At 35.4% G+C, this 23,680-nt stretch overlaps 2 protein-coding genes across 3 annotated transcripts in view; one reads left to right on the top strand and one right to left on the bottom strand.

The window, feature by feature from the left end:
* The window catches only part of LOC149071703 (mitochondrial outer membrane protein SLC25A46-like), a 30,453-nt gene extending 18,997 nt beyond the window's left edge, over positions 1 to 11,456 (top strand). Inside the window, exons 10-11 of one of the 2 annotated variants that reach the window (XM_089247630.1) lie at positions 1,469 to 1,754; positions 11,368 to 11,456. In XM_089247630.1, coding sequence (XP_089103756.1) covers positions 1,469 to 1,730 — 262 coding nt within the window. In that variant the 3' untranslated portion in view covers positions 1,731 to 1,754; positions 11,368 to 11,456. Of the gene's footprint in view, positions 1 to 1,468; positions 3,560 to 11,367 lie in introns of those variants that run through there. The other variant, XM_089247629.1, reaches the window with a different exon arrangement.
* A 1,648-nt stretch (positions 11,457 to 13,104) lies between these two features.
* LOC149071704 (uncharacterized) lies at positions 13,105 to 23,461 on the bottom strand. The gene is made up of 3 exons (XM_089248029.1): positions 22,873 to 23,461; positions 18,344 to 18,486; positions 13,105 to 13,296 (listed from the first exon to the last, which is right to left on the bottom strand). The coding sequence occupies exons 1-3, from the start codon at positions 23,280 to 23,282 to the stop codon at positions 13,256 to 13,258; spliced, it is 594 nt and encodes a 197-aa protein (XP_089104155.1). The 5' UTR covers positions 23,283 to 23,461; the 3' UTR covers positions 13,105 to 13,255.
* Between the last annotated feature and the right edge of the window lie 219 nt (positions 23,462 to 23,680).

Below are 23,680 nucleotides of genomic sequence, written 5' to 3' on the forward strand. Positions count from 1 at the left end.
CTATGATAATATAATGATAAATTTCTCTGCTACAATATCTTTCACATCTTTTTTAAAATATTTATAGTCTAATGTTGAACTGCTGCCTCTCAATATAATGATAACCCCTCTACAACAATATTTTTCTTGGTCTACAGAGTATTGTTATATCAAAATTTCATTGCATCTGAAAATTAATGCTAATGACTCAGATTCAGTGTAAGCAAAGTTAAGAATGCCACTGATGACAGGGTAATATTTTTCTATGGTTTTTTACTATTGATAATATAGACTAGCATTGAGTACATATAAGGGTTTAAATAACTGGCTTATGTGACGAATGCAGGGAAAAATAAATTCAACTGGAAGTGCTGGAATCAATTCACCCCATCATCAAGTAACATCTTCATGTATTTCGCCAATGTTAGTATATATGAGCTATTATCTGAGTTAGGTCTGATTGTCCGTTGTACAGTCCTGTTCATCATATATATATATATATATATGCTCTAGGAAAAGAGAAATGTGCATTGCTTCTGTAGCATAGTGATCTAGCACAGTCCAGCTCTGTGAGCGATGGTGGTTGGATTCCTCATAGAGGCAGTTTCTTTGCTGAATTCATCTTTGCCTAAGCCAGTCTCCTAAATCTTTGTATGCATAGCGTAGAGCAAGGTTTTACAACCTCTGTGCCATGGCACACTGGCATGCTGTTAGAGGACCGTAGGTGTGCCAAGACAATTTTTTAACAATTTATTGCCAAAACAATTTATTGCTAAATTGTAATAATTTCTTGGAAATTGTCTAAATTACTTCTGAAGTCCAAACATCTCATAACTTATAATTTTGTTTCAGGAATGTTAATTGTCTTTTTATTACAATTTAGCAATAAATTGTTTTGTCTGGTTTATAGTAATTAAATCATTATTAAAACTTTACTTTTTAAAATCATAATCCAAGTGTAATTGTGAAAGTTTCAAGCATGTTGCAAGATGAGAAAGGTTGAAAAACATTGGCTTATAATGACACATCATCTTCATAAAATACATAATGTCTTTCAAATAACTGAAATTTTTTCAGCTAAATCTTAAATTGTAGATATTATGAGATTGAAAAAGCAATGAAAAGATCTCCCTGTAAGTAGTAGCACTACACATAACAAGCATTACACAGAAACAGACTTAACGTCAGGTTCACTACACATGCACACACGAATTGATACATTCCAACATGTATCAATTCTTTAGAAGTTCCACTGAGGAATATGGACAAGGTGCATACATCTGGTTCAGTAGTAGGTCCTGTCAAAATTTACTTGTCCTGCATTACAATTCCTTTAAAGTGAAATATTAGATTGACTAAATTATCTTGATGTAAAGACATTTAACCTAATTTAATAATTTTGCATTTCTCTCGCTACCATTAATAGTTGAACGAAAGGAATTAATGGGTACAAAAAAAAATTTCTTTTTTTCTATAATTGATGACGCAGGTTATACCTTCAAGGCACAAGGACTATAATTGATAATCTAGATGCTGGTTTATCTGTACTTCCTGTGATCAGCAAATATGAAGGTGCAGCTGAATGCTTTCATACTATAATCCACGAAGAAGGAAAGTTTGGTCTGTACAAAGGATTTGGAGCCTTGATACTCGAATATGCACTGTATGCCTTAGTTCTGAAAACTGCTAAAATAATATTCAAAGAGGCAATCTCTACATTTGGTCATTCTAGTGATAAGTCTAAAAGATAGACTGCGGTTAGGAAAAAAGTGTATGTAAGTATTTGGATGCTCAGATATAACCTTGGCATCTTTTTGAAACATGAGGTGACTGTTGTTTCATTCATGGTTGAAAAAAAAATATTTCATTGGTAAAATGTGCTGAATTTGGCACAGTATCAGTCAATTTGGTAGCAATGTAAGTTTCTTTGTGTTCAAGTACCATATATACTCGTGTATCAGTCGAGGTTTCTTGTTTGAAAATTTGTTTCTATATTGGGGATTGGGCGAGTTAGCTTATACATGGGTAAGTTTTACTATAAACTTTCCCCCAAAGCAGGGGTGTACTAATTCCTGCCCACAAAGTGGGTTCTACCTGTCCCATGGAAACAGAGTCATCATTACAGCAATATGGGGCCCTTGGGTAGAGCAATGCACAGACACCTCCTGACACAATACTATGAGTGTACAATACTGTTTATTACCATGAGAGATCTAAGGTCCTCCACCTAGAGGCCTCCAGGCAGTGCCCAGGTGAGCCCATGGATGAAAGGCGTTTTCACAAAAATATACCTATCCACACACAACACGATAAGTACAACCGTTTGTGGTCCACCAACGGTAGCCATCTTGCATATCCGGCTAGCAGACTGAAAATATTGCATATCCATGTCCTCGTGTCCATAGTAGCTATTGACACCATAGAAAAAAGTATAAGTGTTGTCTCGTAAAGTGTCTGTCAAATTAATAATAATAAGAAAAAAGAATTGAAGGTTTTAATTATTTGCAATTATAAATTTTATATCTTGGAAATATATATTTTTTTCTCTGGAATGAGTCAAATTTTTGGGGGTCAGCTTATACACAGGTTGTAAATTTTTTGCAGTTTTTGTGGTCCTTAAGTGAAGGGGGGGGGGGGATCGGCTTACATACGAGTATATACAGTACTTATGTTTGAATAAGTATGTGATTATATATATTATCCAAATATTTATGCTGCACAGAGCAGTAGGACTGTGATACAAGCAAGGCTGTGTGGTGATTAATTGACATAATCATAATTTAACAATATATCCTAAATTCTAGAATATTAATCACTGCAACATGCAAGTTTCACACCCTGAGCAATGTGAAACATTGCCAACAAGAGAAGATTTTATTTATTTTATTTTTATAACCACAAATTCTTAATTTGGGAAATCACATAAGTTACGGAATCCTCTTGTCAGCACTCCAGCCGTAAGTGAATGTGGGGGAAGGAAATGTCCACCTTCGCCCGCCCGCCTATGTCAATAATACAACAATTTTTTCACTGAAGTGTGGGAGGCATCACTCGCCTCTGTATCCACATGACTCAAGCTATTAGCTGTATCCTGATCATTAATGCATTAACCAACTTTAAACAAAATCAACCCTAACTGTTCTATATTGAGTTCAAACTTCTTTGAAAAAATTGAAATGTTTTTGATTAAAAAAAATAATGCACCAATGAATTTCAATTGAAAAATCATTCATTATTGATCAACAAATAAAAACTGAAATTGAATCTTTCAACAAACAGTAAGTATAGTCATAGACATTCAATATTCAAACTTGAGCTTACCATTTAGTTTGTGAAAGAAGGCAAAGACTAATATGATATAATGTAGCTCACAAGGTTTTTGCAGCCATGATTCATAAAGTTATGAGAGTTTTTCAGCCACTCTGTATTGGAGCTTCCACTCAATGTTTTGCTTGGTCCAATACAGCACATCTTCAAGGGTGATGCAATGTGACCAGACCATAATTAAATTTTTACCCCAGTACACAGCTAAAAAAAAAGGTTGATTGTGGGATTACGAGCTGGCCTAGATAGGCGTATGAAGAAAAATGGAAGAAAAGACTGGAATTCAGTTTTGAGTACATGTTGTGTATAAGAAAAGAAAATTTTTGGCAAAATCAGTCAGGAGTAATTGCATACAGAAAATTTAAGCCCAGGTGAAGTCAAAACTAATTAAAATTAAGTTTAAAAATTGAATTCAAAAATTTTGCCCCGAGTTGCAGGTAAAATGTTGCTGAACTTATACAGACAAGAAAGTCTGTAATGATGAATGTCACTAGAGCTTGAGCGCCATTGGTCGAGACAATCACTTCAACACCATTGGCTGGAGACAGTTTTTCAGATACATCAGATTTTGCTATGTTCATAAAAAATTATAACTCAAGATTTCAGAATTAGCTGTCAGACAAGCTCAATAACCAAGCTCAGTAACCACTGTCGCTTAGAAGATTAGAGAAAAAACACTAGCCAAAGCTGTAGCACGAAAAACCCTTTTTTGTGATGTTGCTCAGGTACGCTACTGATCACCAAGTTGACTGGTGATTCTTCAGTTTATTTCTGTTGAAATAAAATTTGATGTTATATAGATAGTAGAAATTTTTTGGAAAAATAAATTCTAGAAAAGCAGGATAGTGTGTGGGAAAGACTACTTCCGAAGAATTTTCCAGGAGGAAAATTAGGAGTTTGAAGATAACTACTAAAGTTTTTTGTCATTATTTGTAGATGACCACTCTTTGTTCTTTCTTTGAGCTTATCTTCATTATATCCTCAAAACACAACTTAGCAAACTCAAACATTTCATATGTTGAGTTATGGCTGTCAACAGAATCAGAGTCTGAGGAGAGAACCGCTGAATGATCTTGCTTGGATACATTTTGAGCCATACTATCAGTTGTCTCAATACCGCTGGCTGGAGTGCTCGTTGCTAGTTGAAGTATATTTTTACCTGATTTTTCTTTTTTTTTCAAGAAGGTTTATTGAAGGGGCCCGTAGAACTAAATTGGGAATGTTCTTTAGGAGCTTGCACTCGAGGGTTCTTGCTGTTTCAGAGATCTGGAGGTTGAAGCTTTTAGGCTTATCCTTGGACAACCTTTTCGGGTGATTGGGGGTGTATTGACATTTTTGCTGAAATCTGAAGATCTTTCCAAGTTATTCACGCCTGCAGTTGGAGAATTAGAGATTTTTTCACTATTAGCTGGCACTTTCACTTGGAGATCTTTTTCGTGCTCATGAAACTTTTTCAGAACATTCCTTGTAATGTATGTCATTTTAGAGTAATTTTTTTTACCAGATTTGATGTATACCTGTTGTGGTATCCGTGTTTTATTTCGTGGTACTTTTTTCCCATGATGTAGTGTCAAGGACAGAGTCTGTATCTATATGCTGTGCAGGCTTATCTTACAATGCTCTTCTCTGATTGGGCAATTTTTACTGTGTTATCTGATTGCTTCTTAAATAAGCCAAGAGACCAATGTTATGACTAACTAATCACCTAGCAAAATTTCCTACTCACAGAGAGCATTGTAAGACAAGCCAGTGCAGCGTATACAATATTGGCTTTGGACTCAATATTGCCTGAAGATGCTTGGTACAAGCATGAGTGAAACGTTGAGTAAAACTCCAATCCACAATGGATTTTCCAAGCACGAAAAACTCATATAATTTTATGAAAGCAGAGAATATTTCTTTTATTTGAACTATTTTCGTTATCTGTTACAGTTGAACCTTTTTAAGTGGATAACTTCAGTACTGATATATACTTATCTAGTGATGGAAATATGGTGAAATTGATGCATTATGTTTGTTAAATATGTACAGTCAAACCTTGCCATACATTTTCACAAAATTCTGATGCCATAGCGAGTGGCATCACATATCGGATTTCAATACTAGTGTAATCAATCTCCATGTATGGGATATATGTTTACAGAAAATTTCTGCTTTACCACATACCAACTCCAGTCATATATCGCTTTCCAACCAGTGGAGTTAAATAAGGGGTTAAAACTTCTGGCACTAAATCAAGGTTCTATGACAAGGTTTGACTGTATTCAATTACAAAATCATGGGTTTGAGATATAGCTTTTTACATTTAAATTTCTGCTGCAAACAAACTTTTACACATGTTGAATGCTGTGCGGTAGATAGGAAAATAAATGAAAGAATTCTGTATTTACTCAGAGACTCTGTATTATTTACATTGAAGATTTTAGGCATTCGGTTTGAAATCTTCAATTTAAATTTGGTAAGCGTTTTGTAAAGTGCTTTCATCTACTAAAATGGTATTTCCATTTATGAAATTTTTCTTCCATCAATGTATGAATATAAAAGGATGAGATTGAAATTTTGCAAATCAACTGGTTTATCCTTTTATGTAGAATCCATTTACAGAAGTTGCACTGCATAAATAGAATCAAACTTTAGCAGTTGCCTGATATTGTTTATGTTAATCAGGAAAATTTCTTTCCATAATGAGAGCTACAGTAGAACTTTGGATTATGAGTAACTTGGTTTACAAATATTGAAATTATGTATTGAATTCTTATAAATCAAATGCCCATATTGCAAGAAGTCTCTAGTTTATTGAGTCAAACTCTGGAAAAGCTTTCAAAATTTTTGCTCGCTTATCAAGTCTAATTATTTAAAAAATATTTTTTTGTTCATATTTTGCAAGATGAACAAAAACTAAAAAAACAAATTAAGACTTGATAAATGAGCAAAAATTTTGAAAGTTTTTTTCAGAGTTTGATTCAATAAACTAGCGACTTCTCGCAATATGAGTATTTAATTCATTAGAATTCAATGCAAGTGGTAGGTAAACCAAATTCTCCTAGATGTAGACTAGTCCAGCAGCTTTCAACCCTTTTTGACTGGTGGAGTCCTTTTAGGTCTATAATCTCTATGGAAAAGTCATAGACATTATTTACAATTAAATGCAACATAATGCCGGTAGCTCGCATTATTTTATTTATTCATAAAAAATAATTATTTTATTGTCCTGGAGTGGCCGCAGGGCTACTGGGGCAGGAAGGGACCTCAAATCAAATCGAGTAAGTAAAATACCCCAAGTAAACAGAAGTACGCACAGAGCCCTTAAGGCTCTGGAGCACAGGTTGAGAAACTTTGGACTAGGCTATAAAAAGTTTTGCATATAGCATTGTCTGTCGAGCATCAGTCACATGATCATTAAGTCAACTGAGTCTTATAGAGTTCAGGAGGCCAGGCCCAAGCATTATTCAGGACTGCTTTTATTATTTTAATGGACTATCAAATTTAAAAGAAAATATTGTATATTCATATGCATATTAATGAAAACTTTCAATAGTTTAGGGTCCTTGTTTGACTTAGGGTCCCTTCCTGAGCCTGCTAAGAAGTCACTGACTGCAGGAGTGACGTTCTTAACACAAGTCTGAGAAAGATTTTCATCTCCTTATATGTTGATGGAAGCAGGGATTTTTCAAAGTAAAGCCCCAGCTCATTTGTGTATTATTCCATAAAATCTATTTTCCTTCAATACAAAATATAAAATAATATGATATAAAATAAATTAACCTGTACTTTATCTTTCAAAAACAATTGTTATTGGTGTGAGGGAGATTGTTGTGGAACAAATTTTTTCTATTGTAAATATACAGTTAAAAGTCAAAATTATCAATAACAGCAAAAAATATGTTTTGTGTAGGCAATGCGTGTTCATTCTCAGTGTGGGAAAATTTAATTTTAATAGAATTAACTATAGAAATTTCACAAAAGCTGGGGTTATTTAAAAAAATCCAATTAAAATATAAAAAATATGAGATGTAGAAGCCAATAATTTATTTTAAAAACCACAAAAGCTGTGCCATATCTTTCAGAAATTACAGTAATTCTAATATTTGGTGATCATTTTGAACTGAAAAAAACTCAAACTTTTTGACATAAATTTAATTTGGAGAAGGTGGGGAGGGTGAGAAAAAGTCTCGTAACCAGCATTAACAAGTTGCCATTTTAGTGTAAAGTGTTTGAAGGAAATATTTCAAAGCATAATATTATTTGTTAAAGTACAGTGGTACCTTGAGTTATGTGTCTGGATAAGTGTGAAAACTATATTTATTCTGGATGGTGCTGCTTCATGGTCATTCACTGTTATATAGGTATAGTAGAGCCTCAGTAATTTGAGTCTTGAAAGTTGGAGGTTCTGGATAATCCGAGGTGATGGAATTTGCCAATGTTCATTCTCAAAACCACACTCTTTCTGTTTGTTTTTTTTTGCCAAGAATGTATTTTGTTTTACTTTTTCCCTAGTAATGCCAGTTAATTTTAATTCAAAGCCCAGGGACTTTGGGTCTTTGGTAGGCCCCAGTCAAGATTTTTTCACAGGCATTCATACTATAGTAAATTTATAGCGTAAAAAAAATATTTTCATATTAGTTCTCCAGGGCTGGAGCACCTGCAAGCCTCTGCTATAATGAAGACAGGCAGCTCTAATCTAATGAATTAGGCGGTGAATCAAGAACTAAGATAAGAGCAAATGCGAATACAGAGGTCCAAAGAAATTAAGTTAGAATATATTTTCATCAGATAAGAATAAGTTCCAACTAGCCCAATGGCCTGAGGATGGATTCTGTATTTTCTTAAATTTTTTACTACATGCTATATACAATGTATTTACTATAAAATAAATTAAGGAAAGTTCATTCCCCTGAAAGTTTATTTTCTATTCGGATAACCAAAGTTTTCAGTTATTTGAGGTAGTCTCCTGTTCACCTCGGATTATTGACTCTCCTGTATTGATACTCTAGGGATATAGAGAAATCAACAGCTTGAGATCAGGGAAACTTTCAGGACTGAAACCTACAACTCCAGGTATCACTGTTCATAAAATATTTATTTGTTGTTGAAAGTTTGTTTTTGATTTGAATGTTAATAGAAGTACATTGTACAGAATAAGTAGCCAATCAAGTTTTCATGGCTGTTTGTTGAATGGAAATATGTACAGAGAATATTAGACTAGTTTAATAATTTATGTTGTTATAAATATACCTGTTTTGTACAATATTGTACATTTTTTTGATCAACTTAAAGTTTTATATCCTATTGTATATCCTGTCTTTGCTTAGTGAGAGTGCTGACACTTTATTTCCTATTATTTCAGTGCAATGAAATAAACTTTTGCTTAGGTGCATATCACTATCTTGTAGCAAATATTATTATTGTGTATTTGCTTGTGTCTTAGATATATTTCAATATCGTACTCATAAATACTTCTCAAGTGCTTAATTAACTCTTGAACTGCTTCCATTGTTAATAGATGGTCTTATCTATCAGCTCTAAGTTTATTAAAGATTTTCAATGCTTAATTATTTTTTTGTCTTGTGCACATTGAGAGAAAGATATCTCTTCAAGGAAGTGATGTGCAAGAAAAAACCCCCCAGTTTGAGGATTAACAAAAATGTTTCATGTAATGTCTTTTTTTTTCCTTGCATATCATTCCATGTCCCTATAAATAAAATGAGTCGCTATTCTTATCATTTTGCTGTCTCACGAAATGATAAATACTGGGGGAAAGAGAAACCATTTTTGAATTATGGTGAATATGACGGAGATGTGTCAAGTCTGAAAACCCAAATTTATGAAGTTTCTGAAAGACCTACATGCAAACTAAGCATATATTTGGAAAGAACAGAAAAAATACTATAAAGTGACACCATTTTCATCAGGATATCTGGATTTATTGACGAGCAATAAGCGCTGAGAAATTGGCAAAGTGTGGAATTTTCACCAAAATTTGTAATCACAAATTTCACAAACACCCTTCTAGCTAGAATCAGTCAAATTAACCAAAAACTTGTCCCATTGCACCAGCTTTCGAAAGAGCCTACAATAAACTAGATCAGTGTCCTAGTTCAAGGAAAATTCAGTCTTTCTTTCTTTGTAATACATCACTGAAATTAGCATTCATTAATGTAGATATTTTAATAGAGTTTGGTAATAATTTGATTTCTTTCACAAATCTCTCAGCACTTGTATCTCGCTATTAAATCCAGATAACCTAATGAAAATGGTGTCACCTTATAATTAAATAAATATATTTTTTTCTGCTCTTTCTAAATATGTGATTAGTTTGCATGTAACTTCACAAATTTAGGTTTTCTTTCGGACTTGATGCATTTCCCTTCTAGCCACCATAACTTGAAAACAGTTAGAGCTAGGACAGGGTTGCCATGGTATTTCATATTCCACATGGTTTCGTCTATTACTACCTTTCAATTTGATTAGGTGCAATGCACCTTGTATATGTTGCGGTGAATGTGATAAATCTATGCCCAATTGCCGGTTATTATGCATAATCACTAATCATCTCGATAAGTTTTATACATTTCACCACATCTGTCACTTCTACTAGCAATAATGCATAATTCCCAAATGAAGTTGGTAAGTATGGAATAAATCATGCGGAAATATCAGTTGAATTTAACCACTTATCAGTTTCTCATACGTGATGGTCATAAAAATAAAATTTAAACGTGAAGAAGTTGAAAATTTTTTTTTTTATAACTCTTGTAATGTTGGTTTTCCTCACGTTTACCAACATGTGCAAACATATAACTAACATTACTAATTGAATTGAAGACCAGAAATCGTAAACACAGTAAGTGGTAAATCAAAAATTTTACAGGAGAGCGAAAAACAAATTTCAGACCAACATGTTAAGTGACATCTACTAATGCGTTTTTCAACTACTTAGAGTGAATTGTGAAACTTATCAAGTTTGACACGAAAAAAAAATATATATTTTTGGTACTGTGTTTACCATTTCTGGTCTTCATCTTAGAATGAAGTTTGAGCATGTGTGGGACATTTAAATAATTTATTGATGATCTATACATATAAAATGACATGTCCTGACAGATTCATTGACTGACGGATTCATCACCGAAGCTATGACATTTGGTCAGTAGTTTTATTTCATTCCCTCACCAAGAAGGAGTTTTCCAAAATTCGACCTCTGGGAGTGGAGCCATAAGGGGGTTCAAAGGTTATATAGAGAAATCATGTCGAGCCGAAACCGCAGAAGCTATAAATGTGAAATTTGGTTAGTAATTTTGTTTCATGACATGATTCTCTAAGAAAGAGTTTTTTGAAATTCTGCCCCTAAAATGGGTCATGGTGCTCAAAGGTTATATGGGGCAATCATTGCTGAGCCGAAATCGCCGAAGCTATAAATGTGAAATTTGGTCAGTAGTTTTATTTTGTAATGTAATACTGTAAGGGGGGGGGGAGAGGTCAAAAGTTATATGGGGCTATCATCGCTGAGCTCAAACCACTGGAAGCTTTAACTATGAAATTCAGCCAGTGTTATATTTTATAGCATAGAGACTTACCAAGACGGGTTTTCTGGAAATGCGACCCCGAGGGGGTCATGAGGGATTCAAATGTTATTGGAAGCATCTGCAAGCAAATTTCAGATTACCAAATCCACGCAATTGAAGCCGCAGGTAACAGCTAGTTTATCATATTTACCAATATGAGTAGCGGAGCTATACACAATCACAGGTTAATGCGATAAATTAGCAAAATTTAGCAAACTTCCCCAAGTGGTCATGATTATGTATAATCACCAGATTTATCACATTTACTGTAACATATATACAGGGTGTCCCATAAATTGTTTAAAAATTGAAGGAATTGGAAAATTTAAATGCGGTTTTGCAAAAAAGTTATTCTCATGAAGGGAGATTTTCAGGTACAGAAAAATCAAATTTTATTTATAGAGGGCATGAAAGCAAACCACTGAAAATATGCAAATCAGAATCCTATAAAATGCAGGTTGTATGATTAACAGCTCATTTCTGAATTTTCCTGTTACAGGAGCTTACATAAGGTTTTCATTATGATATTGGCATTGGTGGATGAAAGAGCTGGAGTGAGATAAACGATGCCCTATTTAACAAAAAAAGGTTATGCTGATGACTAAGAACTGCCTGCTTTTGCTCCTCAATTTTCTCTCCCCCTCCCCCCCCCCCCATTAAAACTGATTACCTCACAAGATGGTGCGATCTTCATTCTGTAATACCTGAATGCTAAGGTGACTTTTGAAATCAGAGAAGCTGCCCAGATCATATTTTCACAATAAATGAGTACAAACAACTATGTAAAACTCAAATTATGTAAAAGCCATTTATAAAACTATATAGCTGCTTTACTGATTTCTTATGTGCATTCTATTCAGTTAACAGGAAATTACTTTGGTCTGTAATTCAAAGATTTATTCAAATTTACCGGCAGCTATTTGGCAGAAAGCCTCTGGAAGAGGTTGGTAACAAATTTACTTAACTTATTTGCCCTGAATTCTGGTGTACTGCAGGGAAAAACAGCTAGCCTTCTTCTCAATCTTTGGGGTCATTCAAGTATTACGTCAGCATCGAGGGGGGAGGGGTCGTATTTGCTGACTTTTTATGACGAGGGGGGTTTGGAATGATGCTTACGTCATCAACCACCCTTTTTGAAGATATGAAATATTCTAAGCTGCTGATGAAATTTTACTGACGGGGGGGGGGGGGGAATCAAAAATAGCTAAAAATCTGCTTACGTAATACTTGAATTGCCCCTTGTCAGTGTCATTGAGTCAGCGGTGTATATGGCACCAAAATAAATAAGGCTGAAATTAACCTGCTTCTATATGCAGATGACATAATAGTGGTGGCAGATACGAAAATACAACGAATTGTCTTGAGAGAAATACTTTCATCCGAATAACCTTTCTGTTAATGTTGAAAAAATTAAGGTAGTTGTTTTCAGAAATGGGGAGGGGGGGGGGCCTTCGGAAAATCATGTAACCGTAATTTGTACTAAGAAAACACGGAAATAGAAGCTGTTCGTGATCATTTACATCTGGGCATAACTTTCTCATCCTCTGGAAAATTTATCGATACAGCCAAGGCTATTATAAGGCACAGAAAGTTAACACTGCCACCAAAAAGCTGCATCTAAATGTATGTCAATTATCATAGCTTCTAAACTATTTGATAGCCTAGTAAACTCAATTTTGCTTTATGCTTGTCCTGTCTGGGCAACAGACTTTGTAAAAATCCTAGAAGTTGTTCATGTTACATTTTTTAAGAGATTCCTTCACTTACATAGCAGCTGGAACCTAGGGGGCTGAGACAACACCCCCTATAGATAAGATATAATCTTATCTATGTATATAGGTGTTGGCTGAGGCTCCCCCAAACAAATTTCATAAGGGGGGGGGTGAGTTTCCCCCTAATAATTTCTGAAAAAACAATGCAATCCACCTTCCCTCTCCTGCATACCCACTTCTTTTGACCAGCAACTTTTAGCCCTCCCAATGTTTTCCTTATGTCCGTGCCTCTGTTTACTTATGCAACTTTGTTCCAGAGTACATGGTTAGATTGGAATGTGGTAAAATACTCGTGCAATTAAGATCTATAATCTGATATCAAATCGTGCAATAGCGATCTATAATAGATTCGCTATTGCATTTCTACTTACTCCTTGGTATCCTAAATGTCATGTTTTGCTGGGATTAAAAAGTCATATAGCCTAACTTATATGCTATAAATAAAAATCCAGCAAACCAGAAACTCTATTATCTACAAAATTATTTTATTTTTTAAGAAAACAATTGATAGAGAAAACATTTTTAATATATATATATATTTTGCTAGAACTCTTTGACAAATTTGCAGACATTCACATTATTTTCAGGACACATACAATGGCGTTGCTTCCCAAATTATCTGAGGCTCAGAATAAACTGTTCAGCTTCTTTGTCTCCTGCAGATAAATGTTTTTTTTTGGTGATTTACAAAACTTAATAAAAACAAACAAAAAAAAAACTTGAAGGGAAATTTATGAGTTTGGAAAAAGTTTTTGTAAACAAAAACATAAACTAAGAAAAATGTTATAGATCATTATTTTCATGTATTACATGATGTAATACACAAATGTTGAAAATTGAGAGAATTTTCACATTTTGTGGAGTCGCTTAAAAACGGATACACAGATTCCAGTGAAATTTCGGTATGGCCGCACAGCTTATGAAAGAAAAAAGAAACATTATGCTATGCAAAATAAGTCATGAGAACGGGAATGATGCTTGTCTGCGTAAGAATATTCACAAACCTAATTTGCAAGTTTGAACATAAATTGACTAATATGGAGTATCTCTTACAGTCATACAACTCCCACAGAGCAACCCCACCATGGGGAAGAACTTTTCTACCCCTGCAGCAAGGATACGCGGAGATAGACTTGAAAGTCTGGGGGAAGGGAGTATGATGATGATGATCATGTGAATAATTCATATATACGCATATACATTAGATCAGTCAGCTCCACCTTTGATGTTGGGGGGGGGGGTGTGTCCGTCCTTGCCAGCAATGTACTATTATTCAGACTCTGAATGAATGGTTCTATTTTACACATCAAGGATCTGAACTGGGGGGGGGGGGGGGTGCAACTCACTGATACTAAATTGATATGCCTGTGCTGTGTGTCAATTAATACACTTTAATTCCTCTTCTGGGGAGAAACCTTGCTGGGTAAGCCCATGGCACTGATGGTCTTCAATCACTTTTATGGACGACAACACTTGTCTACATTGAGCTCACCTGGTCGAGGATTGTTTTGAAAATGGGGATATTTACTCGATGGATTGCCAGTGATATTTCCAAACCTAAACCCATCTAATATATGTACCTCATAAATATTCCTCAGGGGGATTTCTAACACATTGGTGTATGACAAAAAGTGTTGTGTGTGTGTGTATATGCGTGGCCCTAACTTATGTTATTAAAGTTATGTTTGTTTCATGTTACACGTGTTGCCATCAGTCTTCCATATTTTGTCTGAATTTTTTTGTGCTATTTAAATATATTGCCTGCTCTTTGCGGGGAGACATTTTCAAATAGAAGATCGGCTCACATTTGTGCCTCAAAGTTGAAAAAATGCAGAAAACCAACTTTACCTGATCACCTCACCAACAGGGTTCAAACCTGGAAAGATTTGTATCTAGGGTTAGGTCCTCAAGACCCAAACCCTACTGGACACGTCTGGGATGCTTTTAAGATGGCAATTGCAGTTTGCAATCCTTTTCAGAGAACCATTATGAAACTGAAAACTATGTTGCTGGAGGAGTGAGACACTGTCACACAGACTCGTCAACTGTCTTATTTCCAGAAGCTTTGAGATATGTTTGAGGTGTTTAAAGTTTGATCTTTGCAACATGGGTTTTAGACAGTTTTGCACTGATGAGCCTCACCAACAATCGTGTGCATGCCACAACTACTGTATGGTATAATTTTTTTCTCTTATATAACTCAAGTATCCACACTGGATTCCATTAAAACCTATTGATTAGTTTTCTCAGAAATTGAACAGAATGTGTGAATTCCCTTAAATTTTGAACACCAGTATAATTTTTGACTATAAAAATGTTTCTGCATTAAAACTTGATCTTGAATCAACTTTTCTTTATGGGTATTAACCCATTCCTATCCGGGTCTGATATTACCATTTTCCTGTTCCACTCTGATTTCATCCAACAAGTTTTTTTTTTGCATTTATCCACCCACTCCACAGTTTGGGTCGTTTCGATCCAGGGTTTAAGCTATGGTCACATTTTTCGCAAAATGCGAAAGAATCTTAGAATTCAAAAGTAGTAGTAACCACTTTCGCAAAATTTCGTACAGGAGGTACGAAATGAGTAGACATCCAACCATCAATCATTAGCATTGTAGCATTTTGCTAAAGACCCCCCCCCCCCCATTTTCGCTAAAGGAATTTTTTATCTAGCTTAAACCCTGTTTCGATCCTTCAATTAACCAACAACCAGTAACAAAGTTATAAGGTGAGATCATATTCATGAATTAATAAATTATTGTCTTAATACTTAAGGACGATGCTTCACAAAACAACTGTCACAGAAAAAAAAAATTGTTCATTGTAAGATCAGCACTTTATCAGGATAAAACTTAACTTTTTCATGTAATTAATGTTTTCTTGAATTCCACAAATAGATATTCATTAGAAAATGCTTGCTAAATGCAGAGAAACAATTCTGAATTAGCTTGATAATAAGAATATTTTTCAAGCTGTTATGCCATGTTTGAGGTTTTTTATTAGTAGACGTTTCATCCATTCCTGCAGTGAACACTGGACGACATCACACAGGTGATGAAATGACCTCCTCAGAAGACTGTGATCTACTAGCGTTTCGGCTGAAGACCGGGCAAAATCTGTATCATTGTTACAACATGAAATAAGTGATGCATCAATATTGGTATGATGTGACGGCTTCTGATTGGGTGGGTGGGTGGTGATAGGAATCTTCAAATTTGAGTGAGGCATCAGATTTCAAAAACCTTGGTTTTTAATCATCTTGATTTTTGTTTTCTGTACTGCCAGGTGCCCTATTATACTTAAATGTAGTAGTTTTTCCTTCTTATTGAGATGTCTTTTATGTTTGAAAAACATTATTTCTCTAAAACAATTATGCTGAAAAAATTCACTTTTACTCTTGGTTGAACTGCAAAGCAACAGAGATTTTCAAACATAAAGGAAATCTCAATCGGAAGGAAGGACTATACATTTGAGTAAAACATTGCACCCGACAATACAAAAAAACCAAGATCAAGATGGTTAAAAAACCAAAATTTTTTAAATTGGATCCCTCATTCAGATTTGACAACTCTGATCTCCACTCACCTAATCAGAAGTCACCACCTCATACCAACATTGTTACGGCACTTGTTCAAAGCCAAAATGATGATACCGATTCCGTACCCTCTTCAGCTGAAGTGCCAGTAGATCACAATCTTCAGAGGAATTTGTTTTGTCTCCTCACTTGTTTTTTTTCATTTTTTGTAACAAATATGAAATAGCAAATATTGGAAAACAAGATATCATCAGTTAATTGTCAAAATATGCTAATGTAGCATTCACAGCAAAATCTAAGAGTCTATCATTTTCCAACCAAACTTCAAAAATTTCCTTGACCAAAAAACCTGAAGAAAGCTTTTATGCATCCTGCCGAACATTTGTGGTTTCTTTGTGTCTTTGAACTTTCTAAATCAATTGGTGATATTCAAGGTAAAATTAATATACAGCGGAACATCTCAATAATGGACACCTATGAGACACAGACACCAACATTGGAGAATGAGAATTGGGGAGATTTTTTTGATCCAAATTCCATGCAAAAAAACAAAATATAAGAGGAATTTTTTTTTTCTTTTGAAGAAATGTTGCATTGTTCTAGCCATCGCCAATTAGCGCAAAGATGGCAGTCTAATCCCGATTTAATGCTCCCATTTTTATTTCCCATACAATTCTGGTGCTATAATGCATTTGGTATTATATTGAACCATGGTATAACACATGAAAGAATATAAATGGAAGATTTGTTCACTTAAAATTTGTGGCAATGAATGGGTTTGACATATCAGGCAGGTGCTATAATAGAGTTCAACTGTAACTTCAAATCAAGTAAAAAAAATCACTATCAAGCCCGGGACACATGGTCATTCAAGAGATTTTCACCTCACTAATTCTAATGCCCAGAGAACAAACTGATGTTAGATGTTCGGCAAATTTTGTGTTTTCCCTCTCGAAGTAAAGCCTTTCTTCCTGATTTAATGCACACAATGACCTTTATGGAAAATACTTTTGAAATAATTCCCTCAAAAAGCAAGGATTTTTTTACAATCATGGTCGGAATTTTAGATATAAAATTTTTTCTGAAATCTGGGAGATTTGGGAACAGACAATCTTTGTCTGTTAATATATATAAAATCGAATTTGTGTCTGTCCCTATACAAATCTACAATGTTATATTGATCGTTGCTAAATTTTGCATATATACCAAACAGGGCCCAGATTGAATGAAAGGCTATATAAGTTCGTCAGAGCAGGGCAAATGCCAGAAAAATCGTCAGGCAACAATGGTTCCTGGGTCAACAATCATTTTTGGAATGTACTTTGATTACTATGGTTCCCTAACAATGTGTTTCCGACGTGCATATGCCTTTACAATGGTTTGTCACTTCTTTAATGCAGCCAGTAATTGAAAACCTGGGCAAAGTCAGGTATTAGAGCTAGTAGGTAAAATATATTGAAGCCTGTTGAAGTAATTTAAAAAGAAAAAAGGTTCATCAAGAGGTTTGTTTCATTGTACATGTAACAACAAAATGAGCACACACATTTTTCTTTTGAATAAATTTTTCACTGTGTACTTGAAAGGAATACTCAAATAATAAATACCTGAATTTTTAAAAAAAGGAGGGAATCACCCCGCAGCCAAATGGATGTCAGCTGAGGAAGAGTTCCAGATATCTGACACTTTCCAGTGAAAGAAAAAACTCTAGCGCAAATGAAATTCTTGATATTATGATTCCCCCCTTTTGAATTCATTCGTGAATGACAAGCCATATGTGACGAGAATGTTGGAAGAGATAGACAAAAAAAATGGGGTTTTTTTTTGTCATGAAAAAAAAAGCGAATGTCAAAAAAATTTTAAAAAATAAGCCGAATGATTTTTGAATAATCAAATAATGATTAAAAACAATCATCGACTAGCAAAACAAAAAAAAAACTCAACAGCAAAACATTTTTTTAAAGTTGCAATACACACACAGTTTTTTTAATCCTTATAAAGCTGTACAAAATAAAGCTGCTTGTGACTAGATTAATATACAGAGCTACTGACGTCAACATCAAAGCAAGCAATCAATTTCCTAGGCACGCACACACACGCATATTGTTAAAAAAATGATAAAAATATTTTTTTTTGCCTATTTTTTTTTTCAAACAGAGAGCTATTTACTTCTGAATTTCTGCTGAGCATCGAATAAAGTTGTCTCCTCTTCATCATCATCAACAGCTCTCTCGAGAGGTTCCATTTCCATGTCTGACGCGGCAGAAGTAATCACACCATATTTCCGACTCTTGCTTCTCCTTTGCCGTATCCTACAAATTCAAATCATTGAAAACGTTTCTATCAATGCATGATTGAATGAGTACCAAAATTTTTTTAAAACTCAAAACATACAATTTAATAGAATTTATACTTTTAAATCAGGATGCTCAAAGTGTCGGGTACTCCCCAATGTGATGTTTTTATTTTCACAGTCAGCCTTATTTCTAAAGTTAAGGATTGGGCTGCACAAATCGCAGAAAAAATTAGGTGATGAAAACTTTTTTACCCAGAGAAAGATTCAAAATAATGGTTTTTTACTGTTTCATGGGCATAGTGACCATCTTCCATGTTGGCAGATATGCTGCTATGAATTCCAAATATTTTCTGCTGCTCTCTGCCTGCAATTTAGTAGAGAAATGAAAATTTTAGGTGCCAATAACAATATTTCAGTCGCCATGGCAAACTGGTACCTGGGATTTGTCCAGCCCTAGTTAAGGACAGTATGAAATATTAAATTATGTCAACATGTTTCCTCAACATGGAAAGGGAGTTCAACAAGTCTCGGATTGATTGTCAGTAAATTGTGGCTGGCTCCCGAACTTTTTGATTTAGGAAGCTCTGGGATGCATTGTGGCACTTGATGTTGGAATGTGATTCCATTCACATCCAGCAAAAGTACTTAAAATGTTAGATAGGGTTTTTATAGGTAACATGGGTTCTGAGAACCATCCAATCGTCCTCATGTATGATGACGTTACTCTTTGAACAGCTTACTTAGTTATTCATTACATCATGTAGGTCAATGCTGATTCCTGTGGTGAGAAAGTTACGCTCTAGAAAGGGGGCAAAAATCTTCTGTGATGGCGGCAGGGCAATAACACTGACAAGAAGGTGGGAACAATTTCATCATAAGCAAAGGGAGACAAATTGTTATCTGTTCTTCATTTTTGCTCTTTTCAGCAATTCTGTTTTAGTTGGGAAAAACCATTGTGCTGGTTTTTAATCAGTATAGTGGTGCCATCAGTTGGAAAAAAATGGCATTATCAAGAGTGACAACGTAGACGTCTTCTTGAGTTTTGAATTTGGTAATCAGACTTCTTTCTGAGTTTTCAAATTTGGTTGGCCCACCTCAGAGGCAGTTGGATTTTTTTTCCAAAATTCATCTACACATTATTCAATTATTTATACAGGGTGATCAGCGAATAAGCCCTTATTTCAAAATTAAATATCTCTACAACAAAGATCAATAGAATTATGTGGTAAACGGTACGTTTATTAGCAAAACTGTAAGAATGTTGTACAGAAATTTTGAAAATTTAGTTACAAAAACTGTTAACAGATGTTGCTGTAATCGGAATGATACCTATAAATAGCCTTTAAAATGTGCTTCGAAGTCTAAAGCAATCAGTACGACTGTTGGATAGTGAAAAGAGGCTAGCGTGTAGAAATTGAAATAATGTATTCCATTGAACAACATGCTTTTTTGGTACTCGAATATCACAGATTAGAACACAGTCCTACGGCAACAAGGCGCAGTTTTCAAAACCGATTCAATGTTCCAGTTGGACCTGATGCGAAAACCATTCGCATGCTCTTCGCCAAATTCGAACGGACTAGCAGCGTGGATGATGATCGAAAGGGAAATGTTGGACCTAGGCAAACTGTAGTCACTCCTGAAAATGCAGCCAAAGTTTCTGGAATTGTTCAGCAAAATCCTAGGAAAAGCATCCGAAGAATTGCATCAGAGACTGGTTTGAAGTACACGAGCACGCAAAAAATATTGAGAAATAGCCTACGGATGTTTCCATACAAAATTCAAAGTCATCAGGCCATACCCATGAAAGCTGTTCGACAAAGGGTTGACTTTGCGAATCAGATTCTCACAATGATCGACAACAAAGGATTTGATGTGGACTGCATCTGGTTCACAGATGAAGCACATTTTCACTTGAATGGATTCGTAAATAAACAAAACTGGAGATTTTGGGGTTCCGAAAATCCTCATTTGTGTGAAGAGAAACCACTGCATTCGCCTAAAGTTACTGCATGGGCTGCGGTATGCGCCAGATGCATTATCGGCCCCTTCTTCGTGCGAGAAATGATTACTACTGAACGTTATCTTACAATATTGGAACAATTTGTCAGCACACATCTAGCGTTGGAGGATCGACCAGGTATCGACTGGTTCATGCAAGATGGAGCTCGACCACATCGAACAGATAAAGTTTTTCGCTTTCTTCATGAATACTTTGGGAATAGAGTAATTGCGTTAGATTATCCGAAATTTACTGACACAGGAATAGATCGGCCTCCATATTCTCCCGATCTGACTCCTTGTGACTTCTTTCTGTGGGGCACATTGAAAGACACTGTCTATCGAAACAATCCCGCTACTCTGGATGAGCTTGAATCGTTGATTGGTGTTGCATGTGATTCCATTTCCGTTGAGACATTGCAAGACGTGATGTCAAATTTCATTGTTCATTTACGCCACCTCATTGTTACGAACGGTGAACATTTTGAAAAAATTGTGTTCTGATTGAAAAGACTGCTTGACTTTATTATTTTTTTTGTTTTAGACTCCTTTAAGAGAAAGAGTTTCCAGCGCAGAGCGCCATCTGTTAACAGTTTTTGTAACTAATTTTTCAAAATTTCTGTACAACATTCTTACAGTTTTGCTAATAAACATACCGTTTACCGCATAATTCTATTAATCTTTGTTGTAGAGATATTTAATTTTGAAATAAGGGCTTATTCGCTGATCACCCTGTATATACCCTGCATATAAAAGCAGTCATCAAAAGGTATTTTACTATATTGCCGAAAAATAAAAAAAGCGGCCAAAAGGACCTCAGGCCCATGCATTAAGGTAACTTTGGTTTTATGAGCAGTTGCGTTGGATTCGTGAAAAAAAAAAAAACTAGACATTTTCCCTACCATATTCCACTTAAAAGCTTTATTCCCACGCGATTTTTTCTTCTCATATCTCTCTGTGGCCAACTTGGTCACCTTTCATTTGATTTTCAAGTGACCCCTTAGAATATTTCAGGACAGAGCGATCCTTGGCCCTAGGTTGAGAAACATTGGGTTAGTGCATTCATCGAGACTGCAAGGAGGGGTTCAATCCCACTCAGAGGCAGTTGGATTTTCTTCCAGTCGTCTATTACTTGCATCGGGATAAAAATGTCACCACTGAGAGAATGGGATTATACTACATTCTCGCCAAATAAAAAAAGACAGGGAACAGCTATAGTATAATCCTTTTTTTTTGTTTGACTTCCTTTCTAGTTTTTTGGTGTTTTTTTTTTACTGGCCCGCCATTTTCTTCTGTTGGTATTTCTTGTCACTCACGACTCACAGCTAATATTATTCTTCCACACAGCTTCTGGGTTGCCATTTCCGTCTTTGCCACTGGTCATCGCAGGGTTGACCCTACCATACACAGACATTTCGGAATAATGCCATATTTCATCACAATCATCAACATTGACGGCATAGACTTGGAAGTCTGCCCCCCCCCCCCCCCCCGCATCTCCGCCCATGACTGACGGTGATCCTTGGCCCTAGGTTGAGGAACATTGGGTTAGTGCATTCATTGAGACTGCAAGGAGGGGTTCAATCCCCTCAGACGCAGTTGGATTTTCTTTCTATCGGCCAGTCTTCTATTACTTGCATCAGAGTGAAAAAGTCACTGAATGGGATTATACTATATTCTCGCCAAATTAAAAAAAACAGGGAACAGCTATAGTATAATCTTTTTTTTTTGTTTGACTTCCTTTCTAGCCTTTTGGTGCTTTTTTTCCTGGCTGGCCTTTTTCTTCTGTTAGCATTTTTGTCATTCATGCCACAGCTAATATTATTCCTCCACACACACACACAGCTTCTGGGTTGCCATTTCCTTCTTTGCCGTTGGTCATCGCCTGGCAATTGTTATGACGGTCCTACCGTACAGAGACTTTTTGGATCGATGTCATATTTCATCACACTGATGGCGTTTTTATCAGGGCTGCGTAAAAAACATTTAAATATACATCAATAAAATAATTTCTTGGTGATTAATCCTAAATGAATGATTAATTATGAAAATAAAATTTATTTTACACTATGCAATAAAAAATATTACATTTAAAACAAACGCAATATAATTACTTCCACAATTATAGGGAAGGTATCCCAGAACACTCTTTGGATGGTATCACAGGATTGAAATATAAAGTTTTTAGTACTTATTTATATGTATTTGTTATCTTAAAAGTGGCAATGTTTATTTAATAATTTATTTTTCGTTGGCGATGCCAAGGTGGACTGTGTTCTGCGATCTTAGCGTTGTTCAATTGTCTATATCTCGTATATAAAATCAGTCACAAAAATGGATTTCACTATATCGTTGCCAAATAAAAAATAGTCGCCAAAAGTGGGATAAAATATTAATTTACCTCACAGCTCGAACCACAAAGAACATCACCAGCACAGACATCACGCCGAGCACGACAAGACCCGTTCTCTGCAGCGCGCCGCTCTCTATGCTGCCGTACCACATGGGACCCATTGCCGTTGCATTGCGCGCATGCAAGAAACCACCACCACCATCCGTTTGTACTGTCGTCGAGGAAGAATAGGTGCTATTTACAGTAGAAGAATAATTGGCCTTCGCGTGATCGGCGGCGATCTTGGTCTCTAACTTTTCCATCCTTTTCCCGAGTAATTTATCGTTCTGTGCGATCGTGGATACCTTATCCTCGAGATCCGGAACGATCTTGTCATCGTTCTCTTGGGCAAGCGTATGGTTTCTCACACAGGAAACGACGATCGCGCACACGCAAAGTATCACAAACCTGTAATTCATCGGTCCATTATCACGACTCACCGAAATTCTAGAATAACGATCACGAACCTCGAACGATTCGTCGTCTGCAAACTACGCCTTTCAAAACTCCGGCAAATGTTTCACATAAACAAACATTAGAATGAAAATGAAACTCATCGCGGACAAATCATATGAGTTTTTATTATGACGTAAGTCTTAACCATAGTTTTATGATGAAGACGAAGTTTTGTGCATTTTGCGGCTCTATTCCACAATGCGGGTCTCAAAGTCAAACTCCAGAGAAAAAAAAGCTTTTCCTCGTTTTGATTCGAAATTTTTTTTTATCATGTTTATTAAAACTAAACTTATTTCTAGAAATCATTTGTTTGATATCCTCAAGTAACATCAATATTCGTATCTCAATTTCACGTTTCTTT

Source organism: Pholcus phalangioides, unplaced genomic scaffold (genome assembly GCF_987345545.1).
Source record: "Pholcus phalangioides strain wild (caught in Gottingen) unplaced genomic scaffold, Ppha-v1.0 ptg000018l_1, whole genome shotgun sequence".
In the NCBI taxonomy this organism is placed as follows: Eukaryota; Metazoa; Arthropoda; class Arachnida; order Araneae; family Pholcidae; genus Pholcus; species Pholcus phalangioides.

Coding starts and splice junctions, on each gene's coding strand:
- LOC149071704 (XM_089248029.1), bottom strand. CDS start 23,282: ATGAATTACAGGTTTGTGATACTTTGCGTGTGCGCGATCGTCGTTTCC. Junction 18,487..22,872: donor TTTGTGGTTCGAGCTGTGAG/GTAAATTAATAT, acceptor TTGAATTTGTAG/GATACGGCAAAGGAGAAGCA. Junction 13,297..18,343: donor TGCTCAGCAGAAATTCAGAA/GTAAATAGCTCT, acceptor ATTTATCTGCAG/GAGACAAAGAAGCTGAACAG.